This window comes from Scomber japonicus, chromosome 1 (genome assembly GCF_027409825.1).
Source record: "Scomber japonicus isolate fScoJap1 chromosome 1, fScoJap1.pri, whole genome shotgun sequence".
In the NCBI taxonomy this organism is placed as follows: Eukaryota; Metazoa; Chordata; class Actinopteri; order Scombriformes; family Scombridae; genus Scomber; species Scomber japonicus.
Window position 1 is genome coordinate 25,961,770 of NC_070578.1, and position 22,179 is coordinate 25,983,948.

General features: G+C 36.9%; 1 protein-coding gene across 1 annotated transcript in view; it reads left to right on the forward strand.

Moving 5' to 3' along the window:
- gpc6a (glypican 6a) overlaps nucleotides 1-22,179 on the forward strand; it is a 148,908-nt gene that overhangs the window by 74,637 nt on the left and 52,092 nt on the right. Inside the window, exon 4 of the mRNA XM_053318172.1 lies at nucleotides 15,301-15,466. Within this exon, the coding sequence (XP_053174147.1) occupies nucleotides 15,301-15,466 (166 nt within the window). The remainder of the gene's footprint in view (nucleotides 1-15,300; nucleotides 15,467-22,179) is intronic.

Genomic DNA, 22,179 nt, shown 5'->3' on the forward strand with positions numbered 1-22,179 from the left:
TATTCAGAGTACTTTACTTCCAATCATCATCACTTAAAAATGTTGATTTAATAATCTATATTTTATACTGAGTAGGTTTACTAGGAAACTCAAACAGTAGAGAACATAAAGGCATAAAATAATATGAGGAGTTAAAAAATATTAGCTAATGATTTCAAGACTTAACAAGTTGGTAACACTTTACTTTAAGCCCAATATTAAGTATTGCAGTTTTACTAAGGTTACACTATATGGTCAAAGACGTATAAGGTTTTCAAAGTAGCAAAAAAATACAACAGCTAGTACAGTTCCTTAAAAGGCTTTTTTATGTTCATTGGCGTGTCACCTATACACTTATATTAGTTATACTCAAGAATAAAACCAGTAATTCATTTTTATTGTGATTAATAAGAATATACCGTGGAAAAATGTCATTCAGTGTAACACTAATTGTTGTTTTAACAAAAAGTATTTTATGTCCATTTATCACAATCATATGGTTCTATATTTATGTTTAGACTGTCAGAAATATAACTACCCAGAAAAAATCACATTATTTCATTTTGAACACCACATATTTGATGCGTCATTGGCACAACTCTAAATTTGTTGAAGGTTTTTAGCAAACATTTACTGCCTCGCACTGAATTTTTTTTAAAGTTAAAAACTGTATAAAAATCAGAACAAAATGTTTAAGATGTCTACAGTATACAGATAATGTGCCTTGAAATACATTCAAATGCCATTTTAAAAACAATTTTGTCATTAGAATTTAACTCCGGCTCGTATATAGAAAGATAATTAATGACAATATAGTAAAACACACTTGTAATACTATAAAATGTCTACATAGCAGAAGTTAGAATTGTTGGTAAAGACTATACATTAATACATTAAATGAAACATTTCGTTACAAGTGCTCATAATTACACAATAGTGTGTTATAAACCATTTTCTTCAATGTTTGTATACTGCTTAGAAATACTAAATTGGTGGACTTTCAGTAAAGTGTTGACAAGAACAGAACAGAATCATGTAGTTACAGATATGTAATAATGGCAGTTGCTGACCCTATCAATGTCAATATTCTTTACCTGCAATTAGGAAACGTATTACTTTTTCACAAGTTTGAACAATTGCTTTAAAAACGTCTTTAAAAGTTATGCAGGGGTGTATTTCATTTTTATCTGCTTTTTATCTTGAAGCTCTGTGTCCCTTTCAGTGTAACAGGGGAGACAAATTGCAGAAAGAGGGAAGAAAAAAAAGCAAGCAAGAGAAGCAGCAACTAACACAATCATTATTGTGACAGATCATGGATCTAGGTATATGGTGAACACAACTGAGTGAGATATATCATATTTTCGAATAAGACCAAACACAAATACCTGTTATTACAATTAAAACATTTGCTATTTAGTTAAAAATGAAATAGCCCACAATTATTATTTAACCTGTAGTGTTAAGTTTGAATAACGCTACCCAGTCTTGGTGTTAATTTACTGTATCTAATCAATTTAAGACCAACAGTATAGTATATAATGCTGCACTTTTTTCTATGAACAAACAAATAAGTTTCTAATCCTGAATAGTATTTGGTTATTTATTGAACTAAACTAAATTAAACAGATTATTGCAAGTGTTAATCATGTAAACTATGTATTCAAAAGGTTTTAGAATAATGGTGTTACTGCCATTATTCTGAAAACATTCAAATACTGATGTACTGTAGTCAGTAAATACGTAGCTTATTTGTTTTTAGAATATCCACTAACTAACCAAATTCTGTGTCAATCAAATATGACTTGAAATAAATACATCAAAAAAAATTATTTTGTCAACATTCAATTTGATAATTTACTTTAACAAATATTCATCAGTAGACCACATACCAAAGCACTGCCAACTGTTAATAAACATGCACCAATGTGTCTGAAAACCGGACCAGTTTGATATATTATGATCCTCCTCTTTTATCCAGTGTGTTAACATAACTATGGAGGAATGTGGGATTTTGCATCATAATAGTATGTACATATTAAAGTGTTATATCCTCCCTGCTGTACTGTGCTGCCATGTATCATCTCTGAAAAGTCAGTCATCTTAAATTGTTTATTATTGTCTTTTAGCTTGCCACTGAGCTAGCTTTCACCAGTCCTTGGTGGCATAGCCATTCTCGATGAAGAGTGATTGCTTCTATACATTTGTCCTGGGCCTAAAAGGCATCCTCACTCTGGATCAAATCCCATATTCCCTGCTTCCTCATCAATTATGAAGAGGAGCCAGGAAACACTGTGGCACTGCTGAAGGCTGTCAGCCTAGTGAGCAACCATAGAACTGGAGGTGAAAAGTTGCTTAGCATGACAAATCACCTTGACCTAAGAATCACCCTCGGGACTTGATGCTTTCAGCGCCATAAAGCCACTTGCACTGCCTTATAATTCAGTCTTAAAAGTACATACAAATGATTTACTTCTTAAGTTTAAGCACAATATTACACAAGGAACATCCTGTTCAGTTTCATATCCACAAGTAATAAGACTTTATAGGCTTTATGGTAGAATGATGCAGTGGTGTGTAACTGTTACAAGAAGTAAATTGTTAGAAAATCAGTGTTTTTCTCTGTTTGGCCATTCAGCAGTTTATTTTAAATTAGCCAATCACTCATGAGCAAACAGTGGTCAAAAAACAGTGGAGACTGCCACAGCAGCAGGAGTTTGCCCAGTTGTTAAAATTTCTATTTTTCCAAGCACTTTAGTACGGAAGAGGATTAGGGCCACTGTTGGAAAAAAAAAGTGAGTTCTGACTTTTTTTTTCTCAGAATTCAGACTTTAATCTCAAAATTCAGACTTTTTTCTCAGAATTCTGAGATTAAAGTCAGAATTCTGACTTTAAACTCAGAATTCTGAGAAAAAAGTCAGAACTCACTTTTTCTTTCACAGTGGCCCTAATCCTCTTCCGTACTTTAGAGATTTCTCATATATATATTGTCTTAAAAGTTGAGAACTTCAGCCACTTGTCCAACTCTCCAGACCTTCTACCATCACTTATCTTACCTAGTGTGCGAACTTTGGGGTAGTTTGCACAATAAAAAATCATAATATTGTGTAAACTCATTGTATGTTTTAGGTAAAGAATGTATTTGAAAAGTAAGTATACTGGTAATATACTGTATGTTAATACAGTATGGCAGACAGATATGGCCATGATAGCAGTATAAACAATAAACAAAAAATACAGAAAGACAAATACAATTGGCATACACTACAAATGAGTAAGCATAATGTAATATGTAATGCATGATATCTATTTAAAATATTTAAATGTCAATATAGCTGAACACAGAATTTTGCCCGACTGCATTGCAACTATAAAATAATGATTTAATCACAGCAAATGGCTTACTGAAAACAAAACAAAAAAGTCATTTAGGTGTTTTTCTGTTGTCCATGTGTTTCTCTGTGGTCGGAAGTCTTTACAAAAATATATTCATTAAAATGTGCATTGTTCATCACACACAAAATACATAGTAGTAGAAGTACAATGTTTGCCACATGAATGTAGTAAGGTGGAAGTATAAAATTGCTTAAAATGTAATTACTCAAGTAAGTACAAATAGTAGCACAACAACTTCAAAACTGTTAATTACCACCACTGAGAATTAAGATCTAAGATGAATGTAATAATTGTGACTCCTGTGTATTGTACTGTTTGACCATTTGTGGGGACACTGAGAGAATTTAGCATGAACAAGTACTTTTAAAAACCAATTAATCTTATTAGTCATGCATAGTCAAGGCACCTTTGAAGTACATTATTTCAAATTATCAGCCTCCCTTCTTCCTTGTCACTATGACTGCATAAAGACCTACTATTTTATAATACTTGTTTGCTAATTGTTGGAGTTCAGGGGGTTATGGACATGCACCTTTCTCATTTGTACATACTGCAGAGTTTAAAATGAGAAAATGTCTGCTGGTCTAAATTAAATATTGTATAACTCTGTGGAAAAATTATTTTGTCTCTGCCACAGGCCTTTTTTACATACCCTCTGTGACACAAACTAACCACTGTTCAGGCTTTAATTTGACTAACCAAACCAGTTGTGCATTTTGCAAAACCTAGGTTCTAAAATGACGTAACGTGCCTTTTATATAAATGGCTGCTTTCAAACATCTGTCTGTTCAATTTTCCATGTTACTTTTACACAGGATGATGCACTGACGATGACGAGCCATACATAATAACTGCTAACAGACCGTTCTGTTTGCGGTGAAGTCAGTACAGGAGAGATATCGCTCCATAAAATGGGATTGCACTTGACTTGTAGTGGACAGTTTCCTGGACCTCGATCCTGGATTAAGAGCAGAATCTCTCTGGATTACAGTTTATGATGACCATTAAGAGTTTTATCCTAGTTGTACTTAAAACATAGTCCATCCACATTAAGACCTGCTCAGAGAAGATTGTAGGGATTTGGACCTTTTGAACGGTTTAAAGTTTAGGCATTTAGAGCACTTATCACTCGCTCTGCATAAGCATGGGAAGCTGGCATAGTGCATGGTGAATACTTAGTCATGACGGTAGAAGGAAGTAGGGTATTTTGTACCGAGGGATTTGTTTTTTCTGATGGCTTATACTGTCATGTTGATCTCATTATACACTCATTTTCTACCACAAACTGTCAGATAATTTAACATTAAGCTCGAGGCAGTTTCTAATCTTTACACAACATTTACCTTAGATTAATGCTCTGCCAGTGCACAGTCTCTGCTGACATGAGAAATATCCGAATCATTTTCATTTGGTTTGCATAGTTTTTCTTCAGTGTCTTTTTTTGTTTTGTTGTCTACTTGTCACTGCCATGTACCATTTTAGTGCATTCAACATTCAACAATATGAGCTCAGACATCAATGCCCTTCTCAGAAAGTACTTAAAATTTACAAAAAAATAAATAGGACCAAAGTGATGACAACAGTACTATATATGGATTGAACTGAATGCATGCACTTTGTTTACTTGCTTAGTTTTGCTCAATTCCTGAATGCCTATAGGCTTCTGATTATGTTATTTGATCCCACACTCATCAATGGAACCAATATAGCCTGATATTACTGTTTGACATAATTCAGACTACACCAAATACATAAAAAAGGTCTGTCAGAAAGAATTTAATAGTGTCTGATTCTGGGAATATGGGAATGAACTGTAAAATTCCCCAAAACTATTGTATCTCTGAACTATCTCTATCTCTCTTTAACCAGATCAGACGAAGTTAGGCTATTCTACGTGATCTCCTTCTGATAACCAATGTAATAACACGATAATGTAACATTTTTTCACTTCCATTTTCTTAGCTTCTCCTGAAACATTTCAAAGCCCCCCTGGGGAGGCTCACTCCCACTTAGAAAACCTCTGCTATGTACTACTGTAATTGACATAGTATACAGGCTTTGCAGTTAGTATCTTTCATAGTTACTTTACTTCTAACAGGATAGGATGCAGCTGGTGTGTAGGCAGCAAAGCAAAATGTTTATTTATGAAGATGTAGAACTTTTTTTTGTCCCACCACCTGCAATTTATTTTTTGATTATTTTGATTATGTTCATTTTTCAGCTGCTCCTCTATTTTCTTTGTGCCATGAATTGCAGGATAATACATCCATCAACAGCACTTTCAAAAAATTGAGAATTTTCACTCTGCATACTGGCCTTTTGCAAACACTTCAATTTGTTTCCAGTGTGAACATGTGCTGTTGAAATGAACACTGAAAGAGTACCTGTCAAACATCAACAAACAAAATTTACTTTACTTTACTTTTACTTGAACTAACTTTGCTGTTGTATTTCACTACAGTACTGAATGACAAGTACTGTAATGCCAGTAGCAGGTTGCAGAGTAATAATGAGAAAGGTTTGAAAAAGTTTCATTAGCATAGTTGTCACATTAACGCTGTAATTTATGGCTTGTAGCTCTTAGCCATAAGATTCCTAGCCATCGTACCACATTAAACTGTAGCTATTAAGCTGGAACACTCAGTTGAGTGAAGCATAATATCAAAAAAATGTCATGATTTATAATTGGGCAAAATGTTTTTTGTTTTGTTTTTTTATTGAGAAAATTACAAGATGCACAACAGGTTTGTATGAATAATTCTCTGTACTAATTCCACTACTAATTCAAGACACTCCAATAACACACAAAGCCAAAATTTTCACTTTTAATTTACTGTAGGAGGTAAATGTACAGTGTCCTCTTGATGATCTCATTGCATTCATATGTATCGTCATATCTGTGATGATGATGTTACACAACCAGATTGTGGATGAGGACAATTTGACAGCAGATCCTGCTTAGGACAGATTAAGTGACCCTCTTCATAAGAGAGTATGTTTCATCAATGTTTCTCAGCAGAGGCCCACTTCTACAGATGCATCGGACAAACTTATCTCTCACTCCCTCTCTCTCTCTTGCTGTCTGACTGTCTCCTTCCCTCTCACTGGCTCGCAGCTCACACAGCTTGCTGGGGGATAAGGCCTCAGCCACAGTGCTGTGACGGCAGATGGCAACTGGCTCAAAAAGGTTGGCACGTCATCGGGAAATGTGCTGCACCAAAGATGTCCTTTTTAATTAAAAGATTTTGATCTGTGGTGAACTGCAGAATGTTGGGAAAAAATTAGACAGCCTGTGGTCTGAAATACAAGGACATGATATGAAAGGATAATAAAGAAATATACTTAACACTTCTCTCCACAGTATGTGCTCTATTCCATTTTATACTCAAAAGTCTAAAAGATACTGTATATACTCAGTCCGCCTGATACTGAGTGGGATGACATCTAGAACAAAACACAAAAGGATGGAAAATTGGCAAAAATGTAATAAAATATTCATCAAATATTCACATAAACTGACTGGACCAGCCCACATGACATCTTATGGCTAGATTTTTGCACCTTGATTTCAAATGTGTGGCACCACATCTTTATTTAACATGCACTTAGAGAAGGTTGTCAGTGCTGATGTTGTGACATTGTCCAGAGGTTTCTTGGCAACCACAAGAGACCTGTTTGCCTCTGACATTCAGGCTAGGCTGCAGACCTTCAGAGTCAGATGGACACAGGGTGAGTGCTGCGCTTTAATCCAGGAGGCACCCTGGCAGATGGATAACAATATAGAGTATGCAGGTCTTGTACACACTAGAGATAGTGTGCTCATGGTATGCTGGGCCTAGTCATTGAGTAGCATGGGCATGGCTTTTAACATGTTTGCACATGTCTTGGTAAATTAAAGAAACAGTCTCAACTGCTGCTCCAGACATGCCACATAACATAGTACTTGTCAGGGTAAATCAACGGGCAGTCCCATGCCTCGGCAAAGACAGACACTTGAGCTGACTCGTGTGGGTCGCAGGAGGCCGCCAAGTACCAGTGTGTTCCTCATAGAGGCACAGCTGCTCACATATGTATTATTCTGTCAGTCTCAGACATTCACTGATTTGACAGCAACTGATTTTAGTGCAGCCTCTGTGGAATTGTCTCCGGTTCCGTCTTATATTTAACATGCTGAGTAGACGGGGACTCTAAAGTTCACGGAGAAGCACAGAAAGGAGAGTTGATTAGTGAGTACAAGGTGCTACAGACCGTGTTTTATTATCAATGACAACCTCAGTGCATACAAAGTCATATTGTACTGAGCGTGTAACTGTATGTACTGAAGAATCAATATTCATGTCAATTTTACCCATTTGCTTATCTTAACTATCCTTTTAGTCTTTTAATATATTTGTGTTCTGTTGTGTCTGTGGTTTGCAAAAGCAAATGTTTTTGATAATTTCCAATTATTTGTGTGGATATTTATGATATTGTTCCAGTAAACTATGTGTTGCCAAGAAATACACAAGTGTAATGCTTCAGCTGCCGTGAGATAAAGTGCTGGCTGGTTTCCTTATATCGAGAGAATAACCTATTGTGGGTTTTTTGGTTTAGTTTTTTGTTTGTTTTTTGGACAATACATTTTAAACAATATTTAAACTATTTTACTGGAAACTACAACATTCTCTACAGCATAATAATAATAATAATAATAATAATAATAATAATAATAATAATAATAATAATAATAATAATATGATTTTCTTAGGGAAATAACCCTACAAAATAGGTTATCTCAGCACCTTCCAAAAGGACCTATATGAGCATTTTCTGCTCTGGCACCTCTGTGATTAAGGTGTGGCTATGTTTAGGCAGCTAAAACTATTTGGTTAAAGCAAGATCACCTTCATGGTTAAAAGACGCCGTGTTCTTCTGCAGCGGACAGCCTTTGCAAGGCATCACAATAGAGCTCATTCATTACAAAAACTGTTCACATGTTCCCAAACCCCCTTGTGTTTCTTTCCTTTTCTCTGCAACCAACCATCCTGTTTTTCCTAGCGCACAGCAGGGGTGGATTGGCCGTTGGGAGTACTGGGATTTTTCCCGGTGGACTGATCAATAGTTTTGTATTTGTTTATTTATTTTTTGCTGTGCCTTGCAATGGTAACTCTCCCGGCCCAGGGGCAGAGACATGCACCGGCCCACACAGCTCCGCTGCAGCCTGCAGACACAGCAGAGGCCCATTGGCTTGTCTGTCTAAAGAATACCTGGCCCAATGGCCCTATGATACGGAGGCCCAGGAGTCCCACCCACGCATGTTCTAGACCCCCCCTCGTCCAATCACCTTTAACGACAAGCAGCAGTGTTGCCAAGTCCGCTTATTATAAGCAACTTTGGGCTTGTTTTTTGTAAAGTCGCTTGCAAATATTGGTAGTCGCAGGTTACAGTTTTTTTGGGCTTGTTCCTAGCTCCATAATAAGTTGTCAAGCAGATATTTTCTATATGTTATTTAAACATAGGATAGTTTGTCTTGTCTGTTCCCTCGCCTTTCCCCATACACACAGGAGACAGTGTTTTTTCCCACCCGCATCCTGCTTCTAATTGGCTCTGACCCAGATGGCAACGAGTACTAGCCAATCAGAGGCAGAGCAGGGCAAACTGTTTTTTTTGTGTACCGTGGGTTCAGTTTTGCAAAACTGCACACAGTTTACCAATCTGTCCACATGGATGTAAATTGACAATCTGTACCCACAGTCTAAAATCCATCCCCACGGATTGTAAAACTGTGCACACATTTATTTTTCTCTCCCCTGAACCTAGGGGGGGCTCCGTAGAAAAAGTTGCTTGTTTTGGGCTTGTTTTCACAGGCCTGGTTGCTTTTTTGTGTCGCGAGATCTGGCAACACTGACAAGCATTCATGATGAGAGAGAAAGTGAGAGAAACAACAACACACCAGCACACGAAAAACAAAGCAAGAATTACAAAATGGAGAATGCGGGTAAAAAACGAAAAGGCGGAGCTGAAAAACAGGGAGAAAAAAAAGAAAAGCTCTCGCGACCGATGCTGCTAATAGCAAAAAAGATTCAGAAATGTTTGCTGCGGGGGCCAGTGTGGCTGGAGCTAGCAGCAGGTGTCGGCAAACCAGTCGGACAGTGAGTCAAGTGAGGCTCCCACTGCCATGGTGGTGCAGGAGCAGGTTGAGGAAGACTCTCCACCATGTGGAAGTGATGATACTGTCTTAAGCAAGTGTGTGCCTGCCAGCATGGTGTGGATAAACACATTAAATGTTCAGAACGGTTACTTAACTGTCTATGAACTTTACTTGACATAATAAATAGCAAACTCTGCATAGTGTGGTGTGTTACAACTAGCTAGTTATCTAGTTATCTAAAGTATTGGAAAATAATAACCATATTCATACTATCCTGATGAACTGATTAGTTGCTTTTATTAACCACTATTTTCATCAAAGGATGCCACACATAATTGCAAATCTGCAAGGTTACAACTCACATGTTGCAATGTGATGTGGTTTGAGCATGTAGATCTGCTATTTTCACAATTTTTGATCATTTCTACCTATATTATTAGGGCTTGTGTGTTTATATGTACATCAAAAGAGTGAGTTGGCACAGTCTCTGCGTGCGGATTGTAGTGGGCCAGTCTGGACCAAAAAGTCCAGGGCCAAATTTTTGTCCCAGTCCAGGCCTGGAGCACAGTGTCCCAAAGCAATGTTTGAAGAGTTATATTGTTATATAACATATTTTGAAATAAGTTACATGCTCTCATTTACATGTTGTAGAATAATTGTCAAAGCTAATACTGAAAAAGGGAGTAACCACCAATAAAATACAGGCAGTTTAATTTTAAGCATTTTATACTAACAGTCCTCAAACATCTATGTTTTATTTAGTTTTTTAACATTCATAAGTGTCATGTTGAATTCATAGCACAGGAATATCATCTATTTTTATTCTAAGAGAATTTTAAAAAGTTTAATCATATTCTCTTGCTTTATTAAAGATAAATATTTGTGTGTGTCACTAAGTTTAAACAACCAATCAACCCACCATGTGCAAATAAAATGTAATTCGAGTGACTGCAATTGTCAGGTAAATGTAATGCAAAACAAACACAATATTATGCTCTAAAAAGTAGTACTAAGTCTAGCAAAAGGAACTTTTACCTTGTTCTTAAATACAATGTTAATGTATTAGTACAAAGCTTCTGAGAGCTCTGTTGTCCATCGTTTGTAATAAGCAGCAGTTGTGCTTTATGAGCAATTTCTTGAAAACATATACCACTAAATAAAACAAATGCATTTGCATTATTTCTATGTAGTAGAAAAAGTGTCTCATCTTCACTTGTCACTTGTCTTTTTTTCATTTTTTTTTTTTTTTTTTTTTTAAATCTGACAGTATGATTAAAAAAGCATTAGCTCACTTGTCAGGCTAGTGTTTGAAAAGGGTTTACTGTTATGTTCTGTCAGCATATTCCAGCTGATGTTTAATACTTCTTACTATTTCTTCTAACCTAAGGAATTCATTTCAGATTTTTATTGTAGCATGCATGTTAACCTTTAAGAAAAAAAAACAACCTGAAGTCAAGTTTTTTTATACAGACGTTTTGTGCGGCCGGGCACATGTTTCTCTTGGTAGCAGATGGTCCTGTGATTTGCACAGTGACAGATTGCTCATATTGCCATTGACGCTAATGGCTGTGGAATTGAGTGGGGACACTGGGGCAGCAATGCAGTCTTACATCCATGTCCAATCAATGTGAAGCAAAGCAACCTGTCACAATAATTATGACAGAACTATTGAGACAATTTTTTGGCGACAATCTCACTGTCCCACCAGTGTTCCCCTTGATTGGCCTCGGTAGCTTGCAAAGTCATTGTCATTTTTCACAACTTCATTACTTGGTGGCACAAAGCAATTTCCATCATCTGTGCTCTCCCCACTCTGTTACCCCTAAAGGGAGTTCACGCCATATGTGCATGACAACACCCTGTCGGATAGACAAGGTGATGTCTTCTAAGAGTCTCTTTTAGGGTTATCATTCATTAACATAATAGCTGAGCCTCGTTTTTTTTTTTACTATAATTATTTGTATTCCAAGTTATCTGAGATATGTCTCATTGCTGATACAGAATTCAAGTTAGTGCAAAGGCTCACTGTGAGCCTATAGAATGAAATTGGACTTGGCTTGCTATATCATTACTCAGTGCATTTGTAATCTTACATTTTTAATCCTCCATCAATGCTCACTTCAGGAGCCTGTCTTAACAGCTGCACATCTTCCAGCTGCTATTTTAAAGCAGTAGGCTAATGAGTAGGCCACTGTTTATGCCTCACATCACTCAGTGGAGTATTTCTCTATAAAACATACACACACACACACACACACACACACACACACACACACACACACACACACACACACACACACACACACACACACAAACACATGCACTCCACGCAGTGTTATCATAGCACTTAAACATCAGATGAGTAGATTAGTGTGTTAATCTCACTCTGGATCTGAGGCATCTCGCTCCCTAGTCCTTCCCTCAGCCTGCTGTGAAATATCCCATCCACTCGACTGTAAATAAGTGCTAACAAGATTATCAGATTACCCTTCATCCAGGGCACACAGCGACTGCTGGGCACAGTAACTGCAATGATTTAAAAATCCCTGTAACATAATTGTGTTAGTAGGCACCCTCTTAATGCAAATATTACCAAAAGGCTCTGGGGCAGCATATAATACTTTAACTATTTGCAATATGAAACATATTTCTTTGGTTCCCACTAAAAGTCACACTGGATATAAGAAAGGTGCAGTTGGGTCTGCAGTTAAGAAAATTCTCTTAATGTTTTCTCCATATTTCTTAAATAGGGTATCTAGAAACTGGGCCAAGTTTAATTGAATTGACTGAAGCAGATTAATCCCAGTACTTTGTTAAATTATTTAATATTTGAATGAATGGATACTGTACTTTATTGTACAAGTTGTAAGAAGAAGTATGATGGTGGTACTCTATTAAATTGTACAAATTGACATTTGCAATGGCATGCTGATGTTAAATGATACAGTGTACTATTTTTATTAGAGTCCTCTGTTTTGCTGCTATTATTAATATAATAGCAGTGGCATGGTGAATTTATTATATAGTATATTCCAAAGTCATTCTGTTTTTGTTTTATGACTGTGGTGTAAAATTGATTTAATGTTCTTTCCCAGGTACAGTGGCTGGACTGAACCTGAACAGAGAAAACAAAAGAAAGAGGCTCTCCCTCTTTGTTTGTCTGTCACTATAGCAAATATATGTATATGCAAAATAGCTTGTGAAATAACATAATTCAAATAAAAGTGTTATATTTAAACTGTGGAATTTGGCTCATTTACAAGGAAGATTATAGATTACTGGGGATGCATGAAGAAGTATAATTGATCTCCTATCATGAATTGATTCATTGATTTAAATGTATAATACTAATTTTGTCATTACAAAAAGTAAAGTAAAGGTACAGAATGACCTGATTGAGATTTAAAGGTTGTACCTATATGTGGGCTGCCAATAGAGACAGCTAAATTCTGTACAAGCTGTTTATGTAAGTCAGTCATGGCAAATCTGGTGTTTTGTGAGCAATATATTATAGTACATAATTGTAGAAATCATTATATGAACAAATGCACATTATAATAAAACTAAAAAAGTGAAATAAGAAGCTTTTAACTCCAAGACAAATACTGTGATGGCATGGTTCTGTCTCCCTGTCAAAGTGTGGTGATAGCACCTGCACGGTCAATCTGTTTGTCTGTCTGTTTCATCTGTATGTGTCTCTTTGTTTCCTTGGTATTTGTTTCTGAGCATCTCTGGCATTGTCTTTGGCTTTCTCTACAGCCTGTTCTGTCTGTTTGCTCTTCTTTTTCTTCTTTTTCTTCTTCTGTACTCCTTCCAGAACTGACTGTGAATCATAAAATGTGAAAATGAACACGTTTATGTACTGCAAGTCAAACGACAGTGAAAGGTCCATCAAGTTGACAGCAGATACCTACAGTACAGCACAACAATTACTTTTTTTCCTCCCACTAGCTTATTTGATAGGATACTGAATTATCATTTGTGTGTCTTTTCAGTATTTATTTCACCCAAGCCATTTTCTAATCAATTTAAATTACTTTCAAGTAACTGTTGGTGCACACTCACACGAGTCACCTTTTAGTCATTAATTTAATCTTAATGAATCCTAAGTAATATTTTCTAACCAGCAAATTCATTATCAGCATCAGATTATTTGACCTTCTGCCATAATTCCACAGAATCCATAACATAATGGTTTCCAATCATGTCAGCTGTGAAATGTGTTCAATCAGATGAACCTTGTTTGTGAACAATTCCCATATGTTAACCAGACTCCCTGAGTGATATGAACAGTTTACAAGAACACACACCAGCAGATGACATGGAGCAATGCAATTGACAGCTAGCAACCTAGTTCATTGGCCTTCTTACATGACATCATATGATGTCTGTGGCAGATTGCAGACATCAAAGATGGTTCATGTGATCCTTGTTGCCAGCTGCCAAGCGGCAGTGGAAGCAAATACACTAATGGCATGCATGTCTCTCTCCCTCTTCCTTGTTTTCCTCTTGTCTTTTTTATTTTTACACACCTACACATATGCACACACAGGTGGTCTGGTCATAGTACCAACATCTAAGACAAACTGCAGTGATAAAAAATAGTCTTGATAGAAGACTGGAGCTGGGTGTAGTGTCATAGCACAGCCACAGATGTTGCCATGGTACTACTATATTTATATCACTGTTTCTTTCTTCTTTCATCCAACTCTCTGTTATCAAAGTACTAATGTTGACAAAGCTTAAATCAGCAATGAGTATTATGACATATACTATGTGTACAGTAATATGTTGATACTCTCTTTTTACATATAACACTTGAATAACAATATAACACTCTACTATTCATTGTTATCAATTTAATTACATTTGTCATATCATATTAGCTATCTAGTGTGTAATGATACAATATATCACTGCTAAACAAAACAATACAGATGGTTGTTGATACCACAATACTAGTGAATTTAACTTACATCCACCTGTATTGACTTAATCTTCAATTTCCACCATGGCCCTGTGCGTCATGGTGGTGACATGATGTGTCGGGGGGGGGGGTTTGCACTGATCACACCATTTACAATGTGACACTAGTTTAATTCATGTATTCAACTGTCCCTTAAAATTGTTTGTTTTGTTTTGTTTTTTTTTTGTTTTTTAGGGGGTGTGATCTTAGTTTGGTGTCTCTGTCAAGCCGAACCCTTTAAATATAGTAGGTGGCCTCCAGTTGTACGGTCCATTTTATGAATACCACTGACCAATCTGCCACCCCCCCCCACACACACACACACACACACACAGCAGTCTCCGGAGTGTGTGCTGGACAAAATCTAAAGTCAAGCATGAATACAGAGGCTGACAGGCCAATTATCAGATGTACTCTTCGCTCTGCATCCGCACCTCTGAAGGGAAGCAGATGTGAGAATCCTGTCGCCTTCACTCAAGCCCTTACAATGACATGGCCCAACAACAAAAGGCACAGTCTTCATAAGGAATTGAGATGGACAGAGTTGTAAATCTCATCTTGTCATACAGTTTTATCTGCAGGGTTTTCCCACTTCAGGGCTTCAGAACATGTGATGTAGTGTGAGGATGTTTGTCAGACTTGTAATGTGTATGATTCCCCCTCCCCCCCAAGTTTCAACTGGGAATTGTATTCATTACTATTGGTTATTTTATTTGTGCTGCCTGTGGTATGCAATGGTGTACACTTAATGATGTTTTTTTTAAATATGAAAATGTCACTTGTGTGGTTGAAAAGACTTTACATAACTGCAGAATCTTTCTTTGCTCTGCAGGTGAATGTAGTACCAGCATGTGTCAGAGCCTTGACCAAGATGCTGTACTGTCCATACTGCCGCGGCATGCCTGGGCTGAAACCCTGTCACAACTACTGTCACAACGTTATGAGGGGCTGTCTAGCAAACCAGGCCGACCTGGATGCTGAATGGAACTTCTTCATTGGTAAGAAAAAAAACACTGAATTTAGATGCAAAACGAGTGCCCTTGCACCCGTCTCTCATCTTCTCTCAGTTATCTTTGTGTGTGTGGCTGCCTATCTGTCTGTTTGTGTGCCTAGTTGAGCTTGTACTTCTAAGTCTGCATGTTACTTTTCCAAGGCAGTGTCTTTGAATAGTCTCTGTGGGAATTCAGTAGGATGTGCTGTGTTAGATTCCACTCTAAAGGATTTACAGAGACAAAACTGAAATCTTATTTGTGCAACCATTCCCTCTTTTTTCTGTCTGAAATGTTTTTTTGATATTGCTGGAACCCTGGCATAGTGCTTAAAGCTCTGGTCCCTGCTGTTTGGGATTGATAAAGGAGAGCAGATCCTAGGCAAACACATTTTCTATAGTGTTTCCAGCTGAGCTCAGTGAGTAATATAGCACTTCAGTTAGTCTGTAAGTAGCTGGCTGCTGTAAGCCCTCCTGTTAAATGGACACCAAGGAGGCACATAGAGTGTTCCCTCTGGATCTTTTGTAGGCCAGTGCATTATTTGTTATGTACCCCATTTCCAAACCACCCCCCCGGCCCCCCAACCGGCCCCCCCAACCACTCTAACAGATTTTTAAAAATGGGGCGATGTTCTTTTTTTTCCTTTTTTTGTGACATCCCTGAAGACTGTGTGTCAAGTGAACTGCACTTCAAAGCTTTTGGCTGTTTTGTGACAGGCCTGTCGTTCAAGAAACCATCAGATGACGTACCGCTCGTTCTCTCGGATGGCACGTCTGAAGTCTCAGATCAACACGGGCCCCTATGCACTGAATGAGATGTCTCACAGCTTTATGACATGTGTTAAAAAGTTAGTGTCTTGTTCAGTTGTGAGGAGGCACATCTATTGCCGCAAAGGGACGCTAGGCTTGACAGTAATGGAAAAAGCTGTTGTTGCAACAGAATGATGAATCTGGTTAGACAAAAACACCCTTGAGGTAGTCGATAGAAAATGTGGATTTTTAATTTTCACAAGTTTTCATGCGGATGTTTTCTTCTGTTTTTTTTTTTGTTTGTTTTTTTCCCATGGAAAGACACTGTGTTATTGAAGGTATCATAATTAGACATTTAGAACCCAAGGGATGTTTATTTTCACTACTGTATATGAAAGACTCATTTTTTGATGTCTGCTGACATTTTGTATTCATTATCTGTTGCTAAAGAACTTCGATTTGCTTACTATGCAGCTTGCAAGAAATATTGATTTGCCTTTCAAAGAAAACTTCTAAATGTATCACAGGTCAGTTCTCACCACTGGAGCACATCTCTGCATTATAGAAATTTATGGATTAAGCCTGTTCACAGTTTGTCATTGTCATCCCTTCAAATCATCACTTATTAGAGGTTAGATTAGAGGCATAGCCTTCAACTTTTTAGGAACGCTCAATGACATTTACTTGTGGACCTTTTCATGCTTTAAATGTCACTATTGATACCACTGATTGATAAGACAACAGGAGAAAAAAGATTCAAATCTTTTCTTATTTAGTTTTAACCTCCCACAGCATGAGAGAAGAGAGAGATGAGTTTTGAAAATGGTCTATAATCTTTCTAAATCCAGTTGAATGTAGTACATTTATGGAATAAATAAAAAAATGTTTCCTGCTTTCAAAAACAGACAAAAAAAAAAACAGCCAAGACAGCTCTGCTCTATGACGAGTGGAAACTAAAACCAGATAATTTCTTCCAATGTACAAATTTGATCTTAGCTCATTTTCACATTAGTGGAATAAAACATGTGTTTTTGGTGCCTTGACAAATGACACATTAAACATTCAAGTCAAGAATCCCAGCAGAAAACTCTTATAGGTTAAACTGGACTATATCTAGTAGGCTATACACACAAGATAAATATGTAGACATTTCTAGCATAGCAACATCAGGGCTACAGACAACACCAAATACAACACCTGCATGTCATAGCCTCCTAGAAGAATGCACGGTGTAATTAATAACATGAATGCTAGCTGCATTCAGTGTAGATGAGCCAATTCAAGGTCCCTGCCACTGTGCATGCTGACTCACTGGCATGGCTGAATAGAACAGTGTCATTGAACAGTGCCATTATTAATGTCATTAGTTACACCTGTGTTTTTCCTACTATGACAAAATGGCTGCGTTAAAAAGGGTGTATTATATAAAATTCAGCAGGTGGTGCATTTTATGACATTGTTTATTATATGGAAATATGAGCTGTGCTTCCAGTGAGGAAGAAGGAAAATGAACACTGACAAGCGTACTTTTCTTTATTTGGAAACTATATATAACATTTTTCTTTAACCTTTATAATCAAATTGAGTTAATTTGCAAGATAATGATAAATGAGGTAAGCATTTCCAATGGAACAAGCATGAAGCCCATCCAGGCCAAAAGTGTGTGTGTGTGTGTGTGTGTGTGTGTGTGTGTGTGTGTGTGTGTGTGTGTGTGTGTGTCTGTGTGTGTGTCTGTGTGTGTGTCTGTGTGTGTGTCTGTGTGAGTGTCTGTGTGTGTGTGTGTGTGTGTGTGTGTGTGTGTGTTTGTGTGTGTCCATGGCTCATTTCCAGCTCAGTACACTACAACAGGACTGTATGAACTTACTGTTGTTTTTTTCTGCTTCCACTTAAACATTTATAGAAATGTTCTCTTCATGTTCCCTCATTCCCAAAACACAAAACACACGGTGACATTAACTGCTGCTTACATATCGTCAGACAACATTCAGCAAATGTGAAACGATAAATGGAGTGCACCTTATTCTCTCTCTCTCTCTCTCTCTCTCTCTCTCTCTCTCTCTCTCTCTCTCTCTCTCTCTCTCTCTCTTTCTCTCTCTCTCTCTCTCTCTCTCTCTCTCTCTCTCTCTCTCTCTCTCTCTCTCTCTCTCTCTCTCTCTCTCTCTCTCTCTCTCTCTCTCTCTCTCTCTCTCTCGCTAGCTGACAACAAATACAAAAGAAAAACTGATTCGCAGCACATCAACACATGAAAGTCACATCACATGGCAGATTTTTTTTTGTTGGAAAAGTGAAGATCAAGGAATGTATGTCATCATTTTGCCATAAAAAGTGTATCTCATCTGATGAAACGCAGTAGAAGACAGTGTGTCTTTTGCCTGTGCTGAAAGTGTGAAACAAGATGCAACAGTTGAGTAGGTCTTCTGCATTAAGTCAACAATAAATATACTTACAGTAATGTCTTGTTGCTCCACAGTAACTGATTCAACAGATTATACTGACTTTCTTTCATTTGCATTGAAATCATTGTAATTTAAAAAATAATGCCACATTTTGTTAGATACAAAACAAAATGAGATATTTAAGCAATTATATACTTGTGTATATCCATATAACCAGAGAAACATTTAATAATGATGTGCTTCCTCTATTATACATACAGTACCACACTTGTGAATTCTTTATAAATCTTGTATGAAGTGTTTTATTTATTTTTCTTGTTTGTAACTACAGTAGATGAGCGCATATGTTAAAATGTTATTTTTATATTTATATTTATTTTTCTGTAATCGAATAGAGGATGAAGATGAAAATGAAAATGAACATAAACGATAACAACAAAACATGATTTTAGTTGAAAGCATGCCAAAGCAATGAAGTCAACATTTGAGAATTAAGTTCATTTCAAAATAAAAGGGGGTTGCCATAAACACTTTCCAAAGCCATTACAATGTCACTTAACACAAAACATTAACACAGTACCAGAAGTATTTATGAGATATGTAACACTAAACAAATCAAGAAGACTTACAAGCTTGACTTGACTTGAATTTAAATTTAACAAATTGATGGTTTTAGTATACATGTTTAGTTATTGTTTGATTATCGGGGAGCGAGCGGAACAGAAAATGCCACTGCCATATTTATTCATGCAATCTGTAACACTGAGGCAATCATGACCTTGGTGAATACTTTGAAATGGCCTACATACAGTACAATATCCCTATTCAAAAGAAAGGACAATGATTACAGCCATCCGTGTCATTCAGTTCAAAGCTACAGTCATAGTAACACAGTTGTTTATAATCTATACAGTATAGGTGATCATAATGACTTCATGTCCTTCAGACTGCAAATAAAATACATGCTGTCAATTAACAATGATCTTAAATCCTCAAAAGGATTTAATTTACCTGCTTGTACCTGTGATTTTAGTGTGTGTGTGTGTGTGTGTGTGTGTGTGAGAGAGAGTGCGTGTGAGTGTGTGTGTGTGCATGTGAGTGTGTGTGTGTGTGTGTGTGCATGCGTGCGTGTGTGCATGCTCGAATGTTTAGGGAAAGAATTCATGGTTTGGCCAATGGATGATACCATGCCATCCGTCACCTGCCATCATGACAAATTTAGTCAGCTCTGCATCATGACAGACACATCATTATCATTTTTCTTGTCAGCACCTTATTAAAATACCCACAGAGAGAGAGAGACAGAGAGAGAGAGAGTGAGAGAAGGAGAGAGACACTTGTGCTGTTATTCACTCACTACTTTTTCCGGCTTACACCACAACAACCTTTTTTGACAGGCAAGTGTCATCGGTTTAATATAATAATTTAATAGACATATACAGTAAAAGTAATGAATTCCTTCCAACTTTAAATGAGAAGTCTTATATACATTATATAAAAGATCTACTGACCTGTTATAAGCCCTCTTCAGCCGGTAGTGGCTTGTTGGTCAATCCCAGGACCCATCTTGTGACTGAGGGCGATCCGGCTTCTCCTGTCTAGACCCCCAAACTCTGAGTGATGTACTCAGATGTGATTAGGTTTGCTAAATCCATCACTGTTTTTTGTTGTTTTTTAAAGTCTCTATCTCATTGTAATTTTTTTTTATTTCATTGTATCCATTCATTATTGTCTTATTGCATTTTTTTTGTGAAGCACTTTGTGACATTGTTAAGAAAAGTGCTATATAAATAAAGTTTATTATTATTATTATTTTTCTTTATTTAGTCCTTTGTAAACACCATTATACTCCCTTGCTGCATGGATTCGCCTGTGCTTCTGTACACATTATTTCTCCTAATTAAGATATAGGCTTGTGTTGCCCTCTGTTGAGTCCTTTGACACCACAGTGTAAGCGATCCTCATTGATTTTATTTGCTCATTTCTTTTTAATTGCATGGATTGTGTCCCAGTGTAACTAGACCTCCCCACAACCCCTTAGTTCATAAGAATCCAAGCCAGTGTTTTTTTTTCTTTTTCTGTCCTCTAAGAAGGACTCTCTGTGATGTCTGTGAAATTATGAAGACAAACACCCTGCCAGAGCTTTACTTTAAATGATATAGATAGCTTGGCGGAAACTAAGCTCATGCTCAGCTTTACTGCACAGAGTAGCCTACAAGATGTCCTCTTTGCATGGTCCTGTAGAAAATGTGTTACCTTTTATTACTGCAAAGACTCTTGTCACTCAACTTCCACATACTTCAATTGACTCAAATATGACATCTAATACTGCCTCTTTAAGTTAAACCTAAGAGTTTTTAACAGACACACACAAGCACTGACTGAGTATGTAGCTTGATGGTCTCAGTAACAGACATGACAGGAACAAACACGCTATAGCTGGTGGTTTCCTGCCTGTCAGAGTGCTGACGACTGGGTGACTCAGTTAGCCTTGGAGAAGTGAGCTCAGTATCTTTTCTTGCCAATTGCTTATGGCTGTGCAGAATCTGAAAAATGCTGCTTTTTCTGTTCATGTGGCAAGAATAGTTACGCAGCCACACTCTTCTCTTTTATTGCCTTCTCACACAGTCACGCTTAATTGTATTCCTGTTAGATGTTTATCATGTTTAATTCAGGAAAACATTTTATTCATATTGGTAAGCATTAAAGAGCACATGTTTTATACAATAAAACGTTTGTCATGTATCTTAAAAGACAAACAATTGTAGAAACATCTGTATTGAAAAATATGACACATTGGCAATCATTAAAAAGCAAATTGACATACAAATAGTTAATTAAGCAGAGGTAAAAATTATGATAAAAGATTATATGTGCTACCTTGGGAGGAATACTGGGACTTTGTTGATGCAAGAAGACATCTTTACAGTATTCAAAAGCATGTTGATATTGATGGAATATGGGGAGAGAGGGAGGGATTATGTACACACTGTGATAAACCAGAAACTGTCAAAATATACTGATTGATTGCAACAGGTACAGTATAAAGGGAATTAATGTCAGTACTAGGTGGTGAAAAACACAATGTTACATTGGGGAATCTGCAAGGAAATACATCATGGAAAGTGTACAATCATCTAATTAATTACTTCAGTGCAACAGGGAAATGTATTTTCTGCCAATCTACTACTGATTTGCAACCTGCTATTAAAACTCGAAGAAAAAGAAAAAATCTGATAAGAAGACCACTAATACATGTCTGTTAAATATGAGGCTACAACCAGTAGGCCATTATTTTAGTTTACAATAAAAACTGGAAGCAGGTTCTATCCAAATGAGGACAAAAATCTTATCTTATTCTGTACCTGTAAAAAAAATTAGCTAGTAAGCCAATTTCCAATCACTGCGTGTCGTGCCAATTTAACTTCAACCAAATGAGTGATTGTGACAGTAGGCAAAAATGTCCCCAAAAAGCAAAACATGGAGGACATCAGGTGTCAGTAACAGCTAAACTAATTAAACTAATCTGTTATCAATCCAAACATCATCTTTGACAGAAATGTGTGTAAAACTAATG